Source organism: Mytilus edulis, chromosome 9 (assembly GCF_963676685.1).
Source record: "Mytilus edulis chromosome 9, xbMytEdul2.2, whole genome shotgun sequence".
In the NCBI taxonomy this organism is placed as follows: Eukaryota; Metazoa; Mollusca; class Bivalvia; order Mytilida; family Mytilidae; genus Mytilus; species Mytilus edulis.
In genome coordinates, this window is record NC_092352.1 from 15,737,635 (window position 1) to 15,759,079 (window position 21,445).

Here is a 21,445-nt window from a genome sequence, read left to right on the forward strand (position 1 = left end):
CGGGTACTTATACATCCCGACACAAAAAGACCATTGTCTTAAGTATCGGTATTCGTTCTCAATGAAAACAACTTTTGTAAACTTTAAATAATGCAATCGATCCAATTATTTGAATTTTTGACATGAAGAAACATTGGATAACTAATCTCTCAAAGCTATTGCATCAAATATACCAGACCTTAAATGTAATGTACCATAAATAGGTAAAAACACAAAAATACTGAACTCCGGGGAAAATATTAAAAGAGGAAAGTTGCTTATCAAATAATAAAATCAAAATCAAAAGCTCAAACACTACAAACCAATGGATAACTGACATTCCTGACTTGGTACATGCATTTTCTTCTTTAAAAAATACACGCATTTCGTCTACATAAGACTGATCAGAGATGCTCAAACTAATAGAGCTATATTGCCGAATCATTAACGAAGTAAAGGAGGACTTAAAACCTAATTATTCATAAATAGTTCAAAACGTGGCCCCTTTTATTACTAGTGTTTTACTGAGCATTTGTATGAAAAATTGATAAGTAAATTGAATATGCTGCTGTGAATGTAAAAATACGGCTTATCCTTATGATTTTGAAATATGAGAAGACTATGATTTTGAAATATGAGAAGACTATAATTTTATATTTTGTTGTAATTAAGCGTAAACTTTAACTTTCATTTAAGTTTCCTTGATAGAATTTTAAAATAACTTGTTATATTGCCCCTTAAAAAAGTTCTCTAGATTAAACCTCTTTTCACAAAAGTGTGAACACAATTTTAAAAGTATGATTTCGTTTTACAAAATACAACATGTGTTTAAGGAATAACCGTTAGTTTAGTTCCACATTTTTAAAAGGAAAAAAAAATACAAATAAAAAAAAAATACATTAAAAGCACCAAACCATAAGGGCCTGTACGAAACTGTCGCATTTGCCATCTTCCAATAATTTGCAAACATAAAATAACGAGACAAAATTTATTAAATTAGGAATGCAAATATCCTGCAGATGTGTTGTTACACGTTCTCAGTTGTTGAAATATTTAAAATAAAAAAAAAAATAAAAAAAAAAAAAAAAAAAAAAAATTAAAATGTCAATTAATTTAAAGGAAAAATTAATCATGTTCAGCAATATGTCAATTACTTAAAAGCCTAACTCAGTGTTTGTTCTCAAATTTGCAATGTCTCAATTGTGTATTTTAGATATATCTAAAAACATCTAAATTTCAATATTGATACCCATGTGTCATCGACGAAGTAAACAGCAATTAAAAAATATATTTATTTTATCTCTCTTTCAGATTAATATTAAATTCCTTTAATGAAACAAAAAAGCATAAAAACAAATAATGTAGTTTTATTTTGTTGATTCTCATTGAGCTGCCTTCATTCCTCGATATTGTTGTTGCTGGTAGGTTTTTGTTGTCACTGTAGTTGTTGTGTCAAATGCCTACTTTTACAGTTTCGTTGTCGTGATCTTTGATTTTAAGATACCAGGGTGCTTGTCTGATCTGTTTATTTGTCGATCGAGCCTGATACTTAGCGTGACATTTTGAATATACTTGATTCGCATGCGGTATGCTACTGTCGTCTACACACCCGGTCGGACTCCTTATGGAGTTTATTCGATTCCCTCAGTATTTTTTCTCACTTGTTTTGATACTTAAACGGATTTTTTTGTATCTTCGAGACATCGATAGATTACTGTTTTAAACTATTTGATACGACGAATATTGTTTATAAGGTTAACTAAAATTTCTGTTTTTGATTTTATAACCGCAATACATTTTGCATACAAATGCCTTATATTTAAGATGGCTAACAAAAAATGAAACAATACAACAGAGAAAAAAAAAGACCGAACTTAAGCCTATAACGTTATACGAAATACTGGTATACTGTATTGTTTATTTTTCATGATTTTGACAAAACTTGAAAAATTAGATGTTATTTGAATTACGTTACACATGAAATTTACGTGAAACTTACATGAACGAACCACGTTTGATGTGAAATTCACGTGTGAGATAACCATGAAATAAAATTCACGTGAAAATGACGCGAGTTCAATATCCCTGCGTATATTATATGAGCAAAACTGTGCGAAATTAAGGTTAAATTATTTTGGATCTGATGTAATTTATAACAAACCTTTCTGAAATTGTCCGTTCAAAAATTTTCAAATTATAAAGAAACTCAGGTTTCAAATCCCACCAATAAAATTTACATTTGATGTTCAACTCTTATTTCAAGGTCGTTTTTGGACATACAGCTCTTTATTTGTTTCGGTTATTATACATTCTTGGTTTTCCAATACTTTACGTTGATGGATTATTATGGATTTATATCCAGAAAAAGTGCTGCAAACGCAGAAAAATTATGAAATGGTGTTTCTTATAGAGAGAAGCAAAAATATTCCACTACCTAACATACCTACCTTGATAGACGTGTTATATGGCCATTTTCGTTGTGTTCTTTCACCAATAACTCGATGGAATTGAAGAAATCTAAATACTGTACAGTTGTCGTTGAGATGATCGTAAACGATGTCCAGTTGTATCGTAGTAATAAATTAACCATAGCGTGACTCTCGTGAGATATCGTCGGTGCCATCTGTAGGATGTGGGTGTTCTTTGCTTCCTACAATAATGATGTAAAAATGTAAATACATTTTATTGTATTTTGTAATAACTTAACTTTGTATGTTATGCGTTTGATTGGCTGACAGTGTTCTGTTTAGCAGCTTATAGATATAATTTTGTCATAGTACCATGACGTCATCAACATTTTTTCAAGTTTTAGTCTGGTTTCAAATGCAATTTTGAATTAAATTATAATATTTTTACAGTCTATTCGAAATATCATAGAAAATGTGGAACACACTTTAAAATAACCCGCTACGCGTGTGCATCACATTTTGGATGTTATTTCTTCATAGACAGAAAACATATTGCAATCATTCCTTAAAAATAAATTACTATTTACCTGATTAGATTATTTACTGGATTTGTAATAACATAAGCAACACGACGGGTACCACATGTCGAGCAGGATCTGCTTATCTTTCCGGAGCACTAGAGATCACCCCCTGTTTTTGGTGGGGTTCGTGTTGCTTAGTCTTTGGTTTTCTATGTTGTGTCTTCTGTACTATTACTTGTCTGCTTGGTTTTGGTTATTTTTAGCCATGCCGTTGTCAGTTTATTTTCAATCTAAAAGTTTGACTGTCCCTCTGGGATCTTTCGTCTCTTTTTTAAATATTTAAAGATACTTTAAAGTGATCAAATGGTATTAAAGCAGTATTTTCTTTAGTCCACATAAATTGCAGAAGTATGTATTAATATAAGGAGAACTGGAGCTCCGATTCCCTTTATTTAACTACTTCCATCAAACGTGAACGTAAAACCATTGCACTAAAACTTTTAAAGTACTTACTTGAAGAGGGTAAAGATCAGTTATCAGAATTCTGTGGCTAAATTACTTGCAACAAGAGTAAACGGAAGATCAGTCTCGTGAATAGTTTCTTACATGAACGGGAGCTTGTGTTCCAAAGACTTAGTTACTAATCTTGTGAACAGCAGAAAATAGTCTCATAGTTACTCAATTATATGTAAAGTAAACGGTAGATCAGTCCAAGGATTTGTATAGCGAGTCTCACTATACAAATCCTTGATCAGTCCTATTACTGAAATGAACTACAGATCAGAGTAAGAGGACTTTAAACATATAAACTAAAGACTCAATTACTAGATAACCTTATCTGTATTTGGCAAAACTTTTAGGAATTTTGGTTCCTCAATGCTCTCCAATTCATACGTCATTTGGTCTTTTTAACATTTTTTTATTCGAGCGTCACTTTTGTAGACGAAACGCGCGTCTGGCGTAAATATAAAATTTTAATCCAGGTACTAGTATCTATGATGAGTTTATTTTCTAACTTTTAGAAAGAATTAACTGCTGACCATAGAAAAACAGTGAAGCATTTACATGAAGAGTTAGTTGTAGATTAGCTCCAGTATTTAATTTTAAAAGTGATAAAAGTTCCGAAGCTTCATGACAAAATCATCACAGGGAAGGTGAACGGAAGTTAGATCTCTGAATTACGTACCTTGAAAGTGAACGTAGGAGCTAAAAAAAAAAAGAAGCTAAATGATACATTTTCAAACCAATCAGTTTAACGACAAATGAGTGAACAGAAGACCAGATCAGCGACCTACCTGAGAGTGAACGACAGGTCAATCAAAGGAAACATTACTAACCTGCAACGCTAATGATAGATCTGGGTCCCATGATATAAATGGATATCCAAGATCCTGTGTTAAACTCATGACGTAGTCTCCAGCTGAAAAACCTTTATCTGGGTTTATATTCAAAAACATAACTGTATTTATCTTTTTTGGAAAAATGTCTTCACAAAATATTTTCAATATTTCGTCTGGATTTTCATTATATAGAAATTTGCTTACAACTTTGAAGTCATATATGCCTCTTAGATTCTTGCCCAACATATAACTTTCTTTTGTAACTTTCTGAGAAATTTTATTATATTGACGACTATATGGAACTATAACTAAAAATTCAACGTCTATTAAACTATGTGACGTCACAGGAAATAATCCAAATATGGTCAAAACGGTTGTTGTGAAGATGTTACATAAATAATGTATGTTCATGTTGTCAGCAGTCTGCTTATGTACGAATCTCGTACTTCTGACCTCGTATAAACGTGATCAACTTTATTATCATAGTGCATAGTCTGTAAGCAATCTGTCACCACGCTGTGATGTACATCATGAAGCTGTTGTCACAACAGTATCTGAAAGAAAATTGATATTATAATAGATATTAATATAAATTATCAAAAACAACATTATTGATAATTGTCGGGTTATTTTAAACAATCAATCTTTAGTAAAAAAAAAGAAAAAGAAACACTTTCTTTTAAAAATGAAATCATGAGATAAATTTGTTCTAATAATAGAGAGTTCCAAGTGTTTTTTTAAGTTACTGTATCATTATAAGTAATTTAACAGGATGTGTCTCCATCTAAATTAGCAATAAAGAAAGGGTGGAGATACCAAAGAAAAAACCAAATACCATCGCGCAAAGAAAAAAAGGCGACCCAATTATCAAAAAGACAAACAACCAAACATGCCATCACCGGATCACAGGAAAGTAACGACTGAACAAAACGAACCCCAAGCAAAAGCATAGGTGACCTCAAGTGATCTAGGTGAGTGAAAAATTTACTATGACAGAAGTAAAATCCGTATCTTATTTTGTAGGCTCAATAAGTTAAATCTGACTATTTCTATTGAATAGTAAAAAATCAACAAATCAAACATAAGGTTTTACTCCGATACTTGATAAAGAAATTGTTTAATTTGTTGATTAAAAGGGATCATCTGGTATTGGGAAATGTATTCATATCGCATGAATCACGTTAAGGCAATCAAACTCTATGCATATAAGTTACATATCTATATCGGTAACATGCAACAGATTTCCACAAAAAAAAACCAAAAAAAAAAACCTTTACAATCGAAAATTAAATTAATCTCATTAATATCATATCAGGTATAGAATCCCTAATTTATGCCTTGTCAATACGAACATACAAGAAAGTAGTACAAATTTTAAACAAAACAATTCCAACGCATAGGTATAACTTTGTCAATAAGTAAAATATTAGGATTATTTTGGTATCAAATGAAAACTCAAGGATTTGGAATCACTATATAACCCGTTTTGAAACTTATTTTTTTTTTACTAATATAGTTTAAGAAATTATGATAGGAGGGCACATTTTTCCTGTTGTTCAGATTAGAAGTACCTGTTTTTGTACTACGAAACTTCCGGTAACACTGAGCTTTAATAAATGAATTATTTGTTTTAGGTCTGTATTTGTTTCAGCATATTTCCGGATAAGGTATTTTTCAAATGAATTGAAGTCCACATTATTTGAATTTAAGACAAAGTAGCCATTAGTGCTTGACTTGCACATAGAATGCAACGGGGCTATGAATTAGTGGTTTTATTCCATGAGGCTATAACAGACTTCTTTTCCATACCTAAATACATACGTCTTCCACCACTATATACGCTGGTTTTAAAGGTTTTTAAGCTAGAATTAATGTAATAAGAGTTTCATTAAGTTTAAGGGCATGCTTCGAAATCAGTTAATTGTTTCAACCCTGGATCAGCCTCTGCTACGAAAATGTGATTACTTAGGCACACTTATTCAATTTGTTCTTTACATTATTACATAATTAATATGACTTGCTTCTGGACTTATTTCTCTGCCTTCTATAAAATATTTAAGTTACAAAGTTAATTGTAAATCCAGAAATGATCATAGTGTTATATAAATATTTTGCCTGTTAGAGATTAAGCATCGATTTTTACGATAATACAAGTAATTATAGTCTGAGTAAAGAGTTCTTCTAAAACCCTTATCTTACGCCTCGTTTATACAATTTGTCATATTGATATTTTATAGCAAAAGATGTAATTCAATTTATTGGATAGAAAAACTTCAAACTAACTCATCAAATACCATGACATAATGTTTAACTCAATTTTTGTTGATTTCCATTTTGACGTCACTTTTATACCGTTATTTCTCCTTTATATGATTAAACTCGTCTGTATTTGATCAATCAGTACCAATTGGTAAAGTTGAAACCATAACATAGATGTAAAAGATTAATTTGCTGACATTGTGCCGCTCAATTTGCTCTTCTGTACTACAAAATTAAGAACAAGATTTGTTTAACAAAAACCAATTTAAACAACCATGCTCTTAATAAATCGCTAAAAATAACACTCTTAAAGATATTTGCGGGTTTTTTTCTCTATTAGGCATATTCATTAAACAATTATTATGATTATAGGCAGGCAAACTTACTGAACTAGAGTTTATTACTATATGGATAAAACAGTTACAGTCTCTGTCTAGAAGATATTTGATTAGAAGTTAGGTTCGTTTAAAAAACGAAATGATCGTAAATCTTCAGCATAGCGATGATGATACACTCCAAATTCAATCACAATTTTTATAACAAAGGCAATTGCTCTTGAATGATCATTTTCAATTCAATTATTAGTGATTTTAATCTGAATTATATGATCCAAGTGAACACACAATTAAATGATATGGAATTGGTCTAGCAATACTTTCATTACCCGGAAACAAAAATGTAACAAAAGAAAGAAATGATCAAATGACGAGATAGATAAAAGTATGAGTATCCTTACCGTGTGAGATTTATAAAATTGAATGATGTATTTGTTAAAGATCAATTATATCTATGTTATTACTGTAAAACATCTTCTTCAAACCATATGGAAAAATGAATTCGTCCTAGTTTAAGTTTATTTACTATAGTGATCATCAATCATATGAGAGAATGCTGCAATCAAACTTGTCAGAGTTGTCGTTTCAAACGAAAATGTTTTAAGTACCCACTAAATTGATTGAGTGTATTGAAGAGTTCTTCTATGGTATCTATTAACCTTCAAAGCCTTGAAAATGAAGATTGATAATTATTTTAATTGATATATCATATAACCTTGAATGATCACAATCCCTGAAAGTCTGATATTATCTTGCAATCGTCTTGAAATACGTAAGGTTTCTAATCTCTTGTTCAATTGGAGATTGTTCTTCATGACATTTTCAGAGCTAGATCTAAGCAATACTGATGATTTTGAAGGACAATTCTCTACAAATATGTTTAACAGGCTGTCCACTCGACATATATGCAAAAATGTGAGAAATAAACACTTCTGATTACGTAAAATATCAAAGAGATATAGTACAATTTGAATGCATACATTGAATTTACATTTAATCTTTGTTCACTATGAATCAAATGGTTCTTGCAGCACAACATGCATTCTGCCGATTCATATGAGACTAAGTAATCATTCTCCGAACCTCCAAATAATACATGCGTTCTAATGAAACCGTAAAAGCAATACTAATGTCTCCCTCTTATTTTAATGGTTTTATATCATAATAGATTTTTTAAGTTTCTTTAGTAAATATTCATGCCGCCATTTCATCAAAACATAATCTGTTGTTTCAGTGGAAGCAACATCAATATCTGCTATACACTCACACATTTCAAATGCAATGAAAGTCAACCATTTCGACAGTTAACTAAACGATACTATTGATTTTTTTACAGGAAAAGCGCTGATTTTCAGTTACAGAAAAAGTGCTGATTTTTTAGGGTGGGCAAACTCTACAATTTTATAACACCTTTAATTCAATAACTTTTTTTTTTGAGAAACAAAGCATCAAACAAAAAAGTTATAACGATGTTCAAACTTAACAAACCCTTACGAATTAACCTATCAATTCTGTAAGAATGTTATATATCTCTCACGGGTAAAATCTTGATATAACATTGTAAAACAATTAACACTACTTCAGACTACGTTTACACATTAGACTACATCAGTTCTAAATGATAAATATATCAAACCTATTCCCAAAAGCTTTACAAATAATTATTAAGTAATCAAAGCAAAATATATTTTATAGATAACTGCAGAAGAATAATTTATGAGATCCAAACAGGTACAAGTTATTTCTTTACTCTCTGCCTTTTGGGGCTGTCTTCCGATTCTTGAGTGTTTTTACTTCCGACTGTGGAAAAAAAAGAATAACTATTGGCTGATAAGTACAGTGTTATATACACTCTGGTTTTTAAAAGAAATGTTCTAAATGAAAAAAAATAAGAATACTTTATAAATGTCATGAGTACAAAGCACTTTTCTAGAATTACCTTCATCAGGAACTCTCAATTCCAGCATTATTTAAAAGTCAAGGATGTATCAGAACAGAAACATTTGCAGAGCTATATGACCAAAGAGTACCTAAAAATAATAGCCGAATGTATCTATGGTCAACTGAGTGGGTTGAAAGCTTAGTTTATTAGTGATTTCTAAATTTATAAACGGGCGATTTTAGACTAATTAAGAAAACTTATTTCCGAGATGTCCGTTACAGCCTGAACTAAGGCATACTTTGATGACATACTTACCTAAGTATATCTCAACATAAAATAAACAACTAAAGGATTGCATCCTGGTTAACTCATGTTTTACTGCTCCACGTCGGAAATTTTATTTTTTTATTATCATTTCTTTATTTATCTTCTTCGTATAAAACCATTATAAATAAGGATATTTGATATGAATGCCATTGGTGCAACTATCCAACAGAGTCATAATGAAGCGTATTTAAGCGTATTTAAGCAACTGTTGGCTTTAACAATTCACAAAGCCTACATCGTATATTGCAGCCATAAAAGCTATCGGACTGCAAAATGTAAAAGAGTTCATACAAAAACTCACCGTCGTGATGTATGAAACCCCAATAAATGGAAAATAAAGACGACAAACAACAACCTAGAAAAGCACTGAGATACAGACTGTAGAAATAAATAAAATATAGTAGGGTTACACATTTTCTAATAGCTGAATAACACCACCCTCCCTTTTTTCACATGGGGAAGTGGGTTTAAAGCACAACATAAAACACAAACTGTAAAAAATGGTTGGATATTAAATTCTCTGTATGTAAATATTTACCATAAAAATAAGTAAGACATCGCAAATTGTCCCGTTTAGATTTTACAAATAATTAATTGTAGGGATACTTAATGGCGTAGAGGGTTTTTTTTTCAATGTCAAAACAATGAATGTCTAACCAATCGCACAAATCTATTTCTTATATTGGTGTTTTAGTAATGAATTTAAACAGAATTCAGAAATTCTGAAGAGGCTGTTTATCAATTCAAATTTGTTTCTTCCTATATTTTTTTTCAAAAGAAAAGAATAGATTCAACAAGTCTATGCTTAATATAAATGCTGAGCGCAAACAATCCAGCAACTGTTAAGATTACATACAGTCATAAAAATGTGGTTACTTTTATATGCATTGGTTATTTTTCAGTATTTCCTTCGGAAATTGTCTCATTGAACTGAGATATGCAGTCTCATTTGAACAGCGGTATGCTACTGCTGCATTCATATGCTACACATGTTTCATTGTCATATAGTGGTGTACCACTAAATAGACCATACGCCCGAAGAAGCCTGAATCACTCGTCTGGTCAAATATTCATTAATTTGATATTACCATAACAGTAACTGTCTGTACAATATTTCCATAAATATGTATAAATTTTGTATCGCTGATAATCTGTCTATGTGTTCTTAGAAAAAGCAAAAATGCTTAATCGCAATTTAGAACAATTATTCAATTTGAGATTTTGTAGGTCCTATACAGTTGATCATGTTTGATGTTTCCAGTTTCAGTCTACAACAGTTTTTAATTTGATAGGTTATCATGTTAAATAAAATTCGTCAAAAATAATCAATTAAGGGTAACAGCTCATGTAGGGAACACCTATTAGTTTTAGTTATTACACGATTTTGTAAAACGTGTATTGCTTATATTTTGTGCCATTTACATTTCTGTATGGCTATTTTAGATAATAAAAAAATGCTACAAATAGTCAACTCTGTCATTCTTGTTAAAAATCCTTTAAGGGGTAATTTTTTGTAGAACGTGAATTACGTATTATTTTAATGCAACGTTTTACTTTTTGACATCGAATATAATTTTCAACTTACTGTATAATCAGAAGGATATTGAAGCTACACATTTATATATGAAAACGCAATCTTTATTTGTCCATGGACAAACCGAATTTATATTAAAATTTTGTTAAATATTTTCCTATACTTTCAAATACTAAAAAAAGGGGATGGATCATGATGCTCTTAAAGGTCTGGGTAGGTTGGGTTCATTGTTGCTTTTGGTTCCCTTCTAGACATCAAGATTACATTTAAACACTACCTTACCAGACGTCCAACACTGATAGACGTAAATCTATTTCAGTCAGGATTTCTTAACAGGAATAACTGTGCAACTTAATATTTTACTAACAATTCTGTAGAAGGAAAAAAGGGACTAAAAGAAGAGAGTAAAAACATGTGAAAGTAAGGAAGTAGTCGATTCCATACATTGCTTGCATGTCTTATCCGTCAGTGATATATATTATATTGATAATAGTATGAATAATCAAAATATTTCATAACACCAAGCACCCCAGAGAAAAAGACGAATAAAGAAATACAAACATAAACAGCACAACACAACACACCCGAACGTTGTCACTAATCACAAATTCATCTCTAGCCTGAAAGTGTAGAATTTTTAACAGAAATTTGTTGAAATCATAACTTGTTGTATAGTTTTGAATTATTCACCTTCTAACAGATTGTCCAAAGACTTAAACAAGTATACCCCTTACATAGTTTATGGTACTTCTTTTAAAAAAAAACAATGAAAAGGGTTTGATTTAATTTACGTTGAGAGAATGTATCAGCTTGTTGTTACCTATTATGGTAAGTTGCATATTCTCTTAACAGCATAATGAAATTTACGAAATTGGATAATATTTTGAAAAAATTGAAGGCGTGAGAAAATAAGACTTATTTCATTTTGTGGGGTTGTATTGATATTTTTGTTTAAAAAAAATACCGACAGATCAATATATACTTTTATTTGAGATGTGCTATGGCTTTTAACAGGATATATATTACTTGATTACCCCAGTGTTCTAGTTTAAGTTTTAGTTGTGGCGTCAGTTTTATTTTATCGTATTACAATTTACCAACTATAACTTAAACATTATAAGGATCAAACTTGTTGAGTTGTTTCAGAAGATAATTTTAATAGTTTTACGACAAACGACGGACGACGACGGACGCCAAGTGATGACAAAAGACGGGGATGCTTTTATAGATCCATATTTTAAATGAATTATACAATTTGTTATTGCTCTAAAAGCAATTATTTCAGGCGAAAATGTTATTACGCGTTCCTCGTTTTATTCCCCACGAGAACATACACTGTTATTTTAAGAAATCGTATCTATAAAACGGCTGAATAAAACTAATGGGTCTATCTTAAATTGTTATTCTTGCTCTTTATCATCAGGCAAGGAGTACATGTTTCGTATTTATTGATAATTTGAAATAACTCCACCGAATTTAGTATACGACCAGACATTCCATTGAAATAATTTAACACTATTCAACAGCAATTTTGAATCTGCTCATAAACTTTACATATCGCATTCTTTTTCCTATTCAGAATGTCTTAGAAAAATAACGAAAAATAATTTTCTTTCATATGAAGAGTTAGTTTTGCCAATTTATATTGCTATCTAAAATCATAACATTTTATTCTCTAGAGCTAGCATCTATTGATTCTCATATCAGCAAAAGAATTGAGATTTGAAAAGTACTAAAGCAACATCGTCATAATAACATAGTCAACAAATCCCTAGACATACTGACGAAGAAACAACTTATTCTGAGCTTAAACAACACAAATTCTGGAGTAAAAGTTGATGCTCCGATTGTTTATTTTACTCGTTGCGTTACACGAGAAGCAACGTAAAAAATAATAAAGCAACCGTTTAAAAACAGTAAATACTAAAAGGAAGATGTGGTATGAAAGCCAAAACAACTAAAGGACAAAGACGTGAAAAATTACCGGTCCTACACATGCGTCAAGTGTGCATAAAACTGATGTTAAAGTCATATGAAACGAGTTACTGGTGAAAAATAATGTTTATCCAATTCTTCAACCAATAGATGTATATATCATAAACTAAGTCTTCCGTGCACGATTGTATCATATTTTACGCAAACATTACCATATAATCGTCATTGTTTTTCTCTCTGTCTGTTATGAAATGAAAATATGGCAGCTCATTACTTGTCGTGTTTTGAAGACGAAGTTTATCGATTTTCACCTTATAGTAAAAAAATAAACAAAAAGGTATGGATATTGAGCACGTGTACAATCAGATAATAGATTATTTCAGTGACAAATCAATGCGTATTGCGATCACCGGATTTTTACGAGGAGGGTCACGCTAAGGTCACTTTGCATACGGAAAATATGTCGGCGAATGGCTTCCTTGAAGCAAGCAATTAAAAAAAGTAAACTTCTTCTAAATGTGGACAAATTAAAGACTTTTTTCAGAAAAAAAAGTATATGTACAGAAGTTTAATAATGAATACTGTCCATTTTGTTATAAAAATCATTTTTTTAATTTGAGGTTTCATATGTCTTTCAGACGAGCATGAAGTTATGATGTGAAGGTCAGTCCGTTAGTCATAGATTTAAATTCTTATGTGAAAGCTGGTTGTTGTGAATGTGACTTTGTCTTCATGTCCGTAATGTCGAAAAACAGTGTTAACGTTGTTTCCCGTATTTTAGACGTTGTGTGATAGCTACGTGAGAGGGAGAGATGTTTTGCCGGATGAACAAGATGACCGAATGTTTGTACTGTCGGAGTGTATGCTGTGTCTTTTGTATTTTATGTAACGTCTGTATAATACATGTAGTGTGAATAAATCGTGACTGTCATTTTCTACAAAGATGGCGTTAACTTATAAATTGTGAACGCTCGGAATTCTACGTTTACAACTCTGGTAGACAAAAGGAAGAAGCTGTATTTAGATAATGAAAGATGTATCGATAGTTTCTACTTTAATCCCCATCTCTTGCGGCCATATAAATTGAATCAATTCAGAACATTATAGATCAATAATATAGAGATGATCACCAATATAATATATATAATGAATTGGAACGGGCAAAATAGGTTTCCTTTCTAGCACCATAATTTATTTTTATATTGCCACCTATAAATGAAAAGAATGCTGTCAGCAAAAATAAACAGGCCTTCTGATTCCCTGTTTGTCTTTAGAAATTATTTATCTTTTGTTTGCAATTATGACACAATCGCTAAATTTAAATAAAAACATACGATTATCCTGATTTCTAAAAAGATTAAGACCTCCCCGAAAACATGTTGCTAGTGAATTAAGACATAGATACATCGTATCGGTTACCTATACTCGTGATGGTGATCGTTAAACTAAAAAGTAGTGTCAATTTCAGTCTTTCTTTCAAATAACTCTGTTGGAGCAGATATTGTCTACGATAAGGAGCATATCCCTGTTAACGGAGTCCGTAAAGTGTGAACATGCACGATTTAAGTAAAATATGTAAATGCCTTTCAACGTAGGAAAGGGTTCAAGATGAAAATGACAAGTTTATGAAACATCACCTTTTTGTTGTTCCTTCACTAAATCATATACCTGACAGAAGGTATTTCAATTCATTTATACTGTTATTTTGTAATTTTGTAAATAAACAATGCCTTACATTCCCCCATGATAAAAGAATGAATATGATAAAACGGGAAGCTAACAATAGGATAATATGTTTTATGCAAAAAAGAAGATCATTAATACAGTACACAATGTAAGTAGGTGTCATAGAGCGAGTAAATTTGCAGATAATAAGGAGACGTTTATATGAAGCTATTCCCCGATGTAATGAGTTCTGTAACCCCCGTGATAAATCATTACAACTCAATTTCCTTTAGATATCACCATAATAATTAAGTGGAGTTTTTTCAATCAACTGTGAAAAAGGTATTACATTAGTATAAATATCAGAGTACTCAGCCGAAAGTATTGGATATGGAAGTTGTACAAAGAACTGACGAGAAACCTTATATGTTGCAATTACGTACTGATAACAGACAACAGTTCTATGTAATGTTATAATATTCATCGTTGTCTGATCAACAGACTAAGGTTTTGGATCTAGTAGAAAATACTTGATTTTTTCGAGGGCGGGAAATAGTGCAACGTTTAATTATTATGTACTTTTATTAAGTTAGACTAGTTTTTTTTTTGGGGGGGGGGACATTTATCCAGTTAAAATGCATTGTTCATCCAAGTTGAAATTACACACGCAGTGCCGTTACGAAACAAAATATGAATTCGAATTAAAACAAAATATTACTGAATAAAAGAAATTGCAACATCAGTAAACCAAACCCAATAATTATAGATAACAAATATCAAATAATATTTCGCCATGTCTCTAAAACGATAGTCCTATAGGTTTTGTTGCTAACCTCCTATATTAATTATTATGACATTATTATTTGTTTCGAAATAATGTATGATGCAGCATGACTTTTTTCACTAAAAAAAAGAAGCAAGTTGAATAGCTATAGGCATCTCGAAAACTTTCAAATCGTCCCAGGTTAGAAGATCATAGATGAGTTTTTCGTATATATGTTGTGTACAAGTTGTAATGTTGTACAATACATTCATCATAGATACCAGGACTAAATTTTGTATATACGCCAGACGCGTTTCGTCTACAAAAGACTCATCAGTGACAATTATAATTTGTACAGATTTTTTGTTTTATGAACAGCTTAACACAAATGGATGATGCAAGCACACAGTCTTTTGTTTCGCATATTTCTGTCAAATTTCCACAACTACATGATACAGTCTAATACTGAACATTGATGCACACACGTTATAAGAACGCAAAAAGACTTTTTATGGATATGATTTTGGTATACGGTGAAAAATAAACTTTAGATTTAAACCATTCAGGTATCCTCATTATCAGTTAATAGCACTTAGTGTTAGAGTGGTGTTTGTACATTTGATTTTAAGACATTAAACTGGTACAATTTAGAAGATAAACTTTTATCACCTGGTGCAAGAAGGTGTGTGTCAAAAAACTTATAACTTGTACAAAAACCATGTACAAATTATAATTTGTACAAACTTACATCTTGTACACAACATATATATGGTAACACACATTCAATCTTCATTTTATTTAAAAATTATGAAATATAGCTGGCTTTTGGATTTGTAAATAATTTGATTTGTATTATCAAATGAATGATGTTACTGGATATATTGATTGTTTTCTATCATTCGGACTGTTGCCAAAATATTTATTATTTCAAAATTTAATTTCTTTTTTCGAAACCATTTGAATACACTAAATAGAGATTATTGGCAACAAACTGAAGATAAAATTTCACGTCTGGGAAACATAATGATATTTGTGAATAAATGAATTTAGAAATTCTCTCTTGAAAGGTAAATTATATAATTCAGTTTTAACAAATTTTAAATTGCATAAAGAAAGCTATTTTGAAAATTGTCTCGTTCGAAAAAGGAATCTAATACGCAGGAAAGATTTAGTTCAATAAATTGATTTGGAAACACAAATTCAATTAATGTAGGTTTATATTTGGAGAAAAACTATTATAAAATAAAAATAAATCACTTTCGGTAATCTCCGAAGTGTGCGTTTGGGATTTTTTATTCGCTTCACATGCTATTTGATAGATAGTTTGTAAGCTTCAAACCTTGAAATTATGCTGTTAAAACAAACATTAATGTATATGCCATTAATCTATAAAAATATCAATTTCTCAAGCATTAAGCCGCAATATCGTGCACTTTCCTAATGTAAATGATAATAGTCAATGTTTAAGTTGAATATCAGTTTTCTAATAGGTACTGCCAATAGGACACCAATCTGAAAAATGTATGGTAAAAAAAAATTAAATAAACAGAACTCAATAAGAAGGAGTTTTTATCTGTTTCGTTATAATACAAACAGACGTTTTATAAAAAAAAATAACATTATCCGACGTTAACTGAACTATCTTATTTAAACCATTTAGCATACTTGAGATTAAAGAATGTATTGATTGGTACTCTGGATGGGTTTTACAGAATATAGTATAATGGGCACAAAACAGAATAAAAAACGAAATGCATCTTTGTTATGTATAAGCTCCGATTCATTGTTATGTTATGGCATTACTTTTGTTCCTTTTTTTTTTTGTTCCTTTCATCGGCTTTCGAACAATTTTAGTAGGTTTTGGATTTTCAAATATTTTGGCCTAGAGCATCATTGAAGAGACATTGGTTGACAAAATGAGCATATTGTGCAGTTAAATAAGTACCGTTAACGTTATTTCTAGTCAGATAGATGCATTTTTCCGTTATTGCTTCCAAGTAGAACATCATGATATATTCGACGAGCTTGTCGGCTTTTTTCACGAAAACTGAACTACGGAGAATGGAAAGTTGCTGTATAATTCATCATAATTATATTCACACATAAAGTTTGCGAGGTAAATAAATATTTGATTGATTGAGACTATCCAATGTGATCTTGAACAAAACATCGTGTTCCCATCAGAACATCGTATCAGCCTCGGACTACGTAACGCGCAGTTTGTATAACGTTTCTGTGCACTCGGGAAAGAGGACTTTTTTTTATCTTTCTAATATGTGTACAATATACTACCGAGAAAATGACAAAAATTTAGCGTGAAATATTGTTTATGGTATATTTGTCAACGCTTAATCCTCCAGTAACCTGGCACAACGTGCGAAAAATCAAAATCAAAATCACCTGGAAAGCGCTTCAATCCGAATCGCGAAACGTCTAACAAAAGACAATCGACAAAACATACTGATTTAAGAGTACCAACAGTTATTGAAATCTGTTTAAAACTCATTCGACTGATAAATAAATAACGTCTTCAATGGCCAAAGGTTAGCATGCTCATTGAGATGTGAGATGTAACCGCAAACTCGTCACGGTAGAACGAACCAACTGAGAAATAAACGAAAGGAGTACGAAAGGACAATCGTGAATATTAAATGAAACATTGATTGAGACCAATGTCTCGTTGAAATAAAACGATAGTCATAAACTATCCCTGACTAGATAAAGGAACAAACAAGTATTGCTAAAAATGTGTACCAAGTGATGTAGTATTTGGTGTTTTTGGATTTTTGCGATAAGTTGCAACTCATGACGCATATGAAGAAACAAATCTACTACTATAAAAAGGTTAATTCCGATTTACAAGTATTTGCAAATATAAAATAACAAAATACCAAACTCAAATGAAAATTCAAAACAATAAGTCCCTCACCAAATACCATTCCAAATTCAAGAGCCCACACAAATCAAAGAAATGGAAACAGCTGTCATGTTCCCGCATTGGTATAAGCATTTTATTATGTATGAAATGGGGGATTTAACCTGGTTTTATAAATGTAGCTAGCTTAACCTCTCACTTGTGTGACAGTCGCATAAAATGTTATTATATTGACACCAATGTGTGAAAAAACCCAGACGTAATAGGTCAACATGTAAAAAAAAATGGAGTAAAGCAGTCAGAATCGTGTTATAACCTTAATCTCTATGAATACAAAGAATTATGTCAACACAGAAAAACAAAATGACATATAGACAAAGCGCATAACCAAAAATGAAAGACGGGAATACAAAATATGACCACAGCAAATAACACAATGGCGGGATGTATAAGTACAAAGCCACGCCAAAAAGATATTATCAAAAATGGGCTACACAGTAAAGGTAACTTTTTAACAAATACAACTAGAAGAACACTATAACACATAAATAAAATGATAAACTACATCAGTACCAAGAATCCGTTTACTTAGAGACCACCGTGCATTATTTGGGAAGTTGATATACAATCAAAGATCTGTCATTGACACCAAATTGCGTCAAAACACAACACACTGTTTTAACATACGAAACTACTGAAGCGGATTCTGACATAGGACAATCCCAAAAATATGTGGCGCCACTTGACTTGTTAAATTTTGTTCCTATACATGTTTGGTTATATCTGGGTCATTTGTTGTTCATTTTTTGTTTGTATTTGTTTGTACCTATACCAAGTTTGGCTATATCTGGATCATATTCTGTTCATTGTTGTTTGTAGACATATAAAAGAAGATGATGTATGAGTGCCAATGAGATCAAACTCCATCCAAAATGTGGCGCCAGTTGGCTTGTTAACCCCACCAAATGTTGTTCAACGTTAAAACAACGTAATTTAAGACAAATGCACAAACCACTATACCGAACACTTATGATTTGAACAACACGCTCCCTACAAATCTCGGGTATGAACTCAGAAATAAGTGCCAAACTTCTCGTCGATGAAAAATACGCTCCACATATGTTTTATAAACACGGTTCTTGGGTTTGAAGAAATTAATGCATGCCATAAACGTCCTTTTTCTTTAGATAAAAAAGTTACAAATAAAAAGAATGTAGGTGATCCTTGTAATATCAAGTCTTACAAAAAATCTATTTCTATTATATGGGCAGTAGGATACAGAAATTGGAAGAGCAACTCAACTAAATTATCAGATTTTCAGATGATAATTTCATATTTTTTCTTCTAATCTGATCTAATCGAGGGGTCATTTTGTTCCATAAATGCTCGTTATGTGGAACTATCCTGAGAAGATGTGCCAACTAATAAAAAAACTTGAAAATACTAAAGTATTTTTCCCTGTAAGATATCATATCACAACTGAGATAATTACATTTGTATTAGTCTATCGACTCTTTCTATGAGCAGCTCTGTTTACACTTGCTGTTATGTAACCCTTGTCTTTGCTAAATTTGCTCAAATTTGACTACCGATTGGAAAGTAAACAACGTGTCTAGATGCAATTTGACGTTGCTAATATTTGATTTCCACGACAACAGAATAAGCAATACGTTTCTACCATGCTGACAATGCACATTTTGTGTTGACTATCGTTAATTCATACAATCTTATGGAAAAGTGCAATACTCTGCATGTTCGAAACTCCATTTATTAATCCATTTAACCTAAACCGGACGACAAAAGAAGCTCATTTCAAAACATGTTTCATATAAAAGTTAACGTATATCCAGTTAAGAAAAGATAATAAAAAAATTAGCAGAATATAAAGAAATGTGTATTATTCAATAGCGCAATAGTGTTTGAATTTGTTAAAAATTTTGATAAAATGTAGTTTGTGAGAATCCATAATGTTTTACTGCATGTATACAGTGTCGACTAACATATGTGTTCATTTATGTTGCCATTTTCATGTATTTACTGAAATAATATATTTTACAGATGTGACAAAAAGTATCAATTGGATATTGTGTAAGACTGTACAAAATCTATGAACGTTTCAACTCTTTTAACAATTTTTGTTTCTTCAATTAGATAAAAAAAATAAATCATACTATTTTTATTGTATTTCAGTATTATATCTTTTCAGAATAGGAAACATATGTTAAAATAAATAATAACTAATTACTTTTGTTCAGTATGATTATTGGAAGTTAAGTCGGTTTAAATACAACAGAAACAAAACATGTTGATACAACTGAATTTTTAAAAAAACAAATGTTTTCAGGGTTTTTTTTCTTCTAATACTCCAACAATTCTGTGAGAAAAAAAATGTTTTTCGGACATTTAAATTTGCATTACTGAGTTGTCAATGGAAACGGCAAAAGTAAAACTCTCGCGATCATTGCATGGTTTACAGAACTATTTTTAAATAAACATTAAATTAAATAAAACAGCATACTTACATCGGTTAGAAATGATGTCGAACTGAAGAGTAAACCACACAGCTCTAAAGTCGAACAAATGTCAGTAAGAAGAATGCACCTTTCAATGTTTGTCAAATCCAAATTTCAATGCTCAAATGAATTTTTGTTAATCATTAATTCTGAAAGCAAGTCTCAGAATATCAGACACAATTTAGGCACTATATGTACTTGTGTCCACATCAATTAGATCACATAAAAGCTTGTAAAGTTCCTATATACGGTTCAATAACCATTTAATATCCTTTTATAAAGTAGAATAGAGTTTTTTTTCTTTAGTTTAACAAGTTATTGTTTTTCCTTCTTTTTCTTAAGATGGTTTGCAGTGGGAATAATTATAATGTAACTCTAAATACGTTATCAAAGATGCGTAGTTGTTCCTATATCGATCTGACAACTATATTCAACATCTGTTGATGCAGTCTAAACTATATAAATCACACCGTTGGTTAGTCAGTTATTATCAATACAGAGCTTAAGTGGTGTTATTGTTTTCGTCTCAATGACCACGGATAAGACTTGGACTTTGTAAAGGTCTTTCCTGGTAAAAGATATATATCTCAGACTTTCCTGGTAAAAAAAAATTATTTAGACAGACAGAGATTTGTATGTCTTATCCGTGAAATCTCATACATGTCTATCAAATAATCTTCATTTTTTTACTTTTATACCTAGCCACCTTTTCAGAAATCAGCATGATTATTGTTTAAGTCTAATTTTGGAAGTATAAAATATAATTGTGTGTTCAAAGTATTAACAAGCATGTCGTAAAGAATAAAGAAAGAAGTGCGATATTTAATTCCTCAATAAGAATTACATATACAAGATGTTTAACCAAAATAACTAAAGTGAAAAATATCAAGTATGAACGGTAATAACTATCCTTTCCTAGATATTTCAGTTTTACACGTTACATTTACGACAAAAGGAACAATTTTCGTTCCCTATTGTTAATTTTCCTTTTTTGAACGGGGATGTTCCTTTATCACCATGAATCTTTCGGTGTTTATACAACTCGGTCGCAACGCCCGTGTCTGTTGTGACATTTTGGATTTCAATGAACGTAATCTTTCTATGGTGTG

General features: G+C 31.0%; 1 protein-coding gene across 1 annotated transcript in view; it reads right to left on the reverse strand.

The window, feature by feature from the left end:
* Positions 1–20,764, reverse strand: part of LOC139487697 (glutamate receptor ionotropic, NMDA 2B-like) — a 55,441-nt gene extending 34,677 nt beyond the window's left edge. Inside the window, exons 1-3 of the mRNA XM_071272684.1 lie at positions 20,346–20,764; positions 4,246–4,802; positions 2,427–2,629 (exon numbers count right to left, since the gene is read on the reverse strand). Coding sequence (XP_071128785.1) covers positions 2,427–2,629; positions 4,246–4,659 — 617 coding nt within the window. The 5' untranslated portion in view covers positions 4,660–4,802; positions 20,346–20,764. The remainder of the gene's footprint in view (positions 1–2,426; positions 2,630–4,245; positions 4,803–20,345) is intronic.
* Between the last annotated feature and the right edge of the window lie 681 nt (positions 20,765–21,445).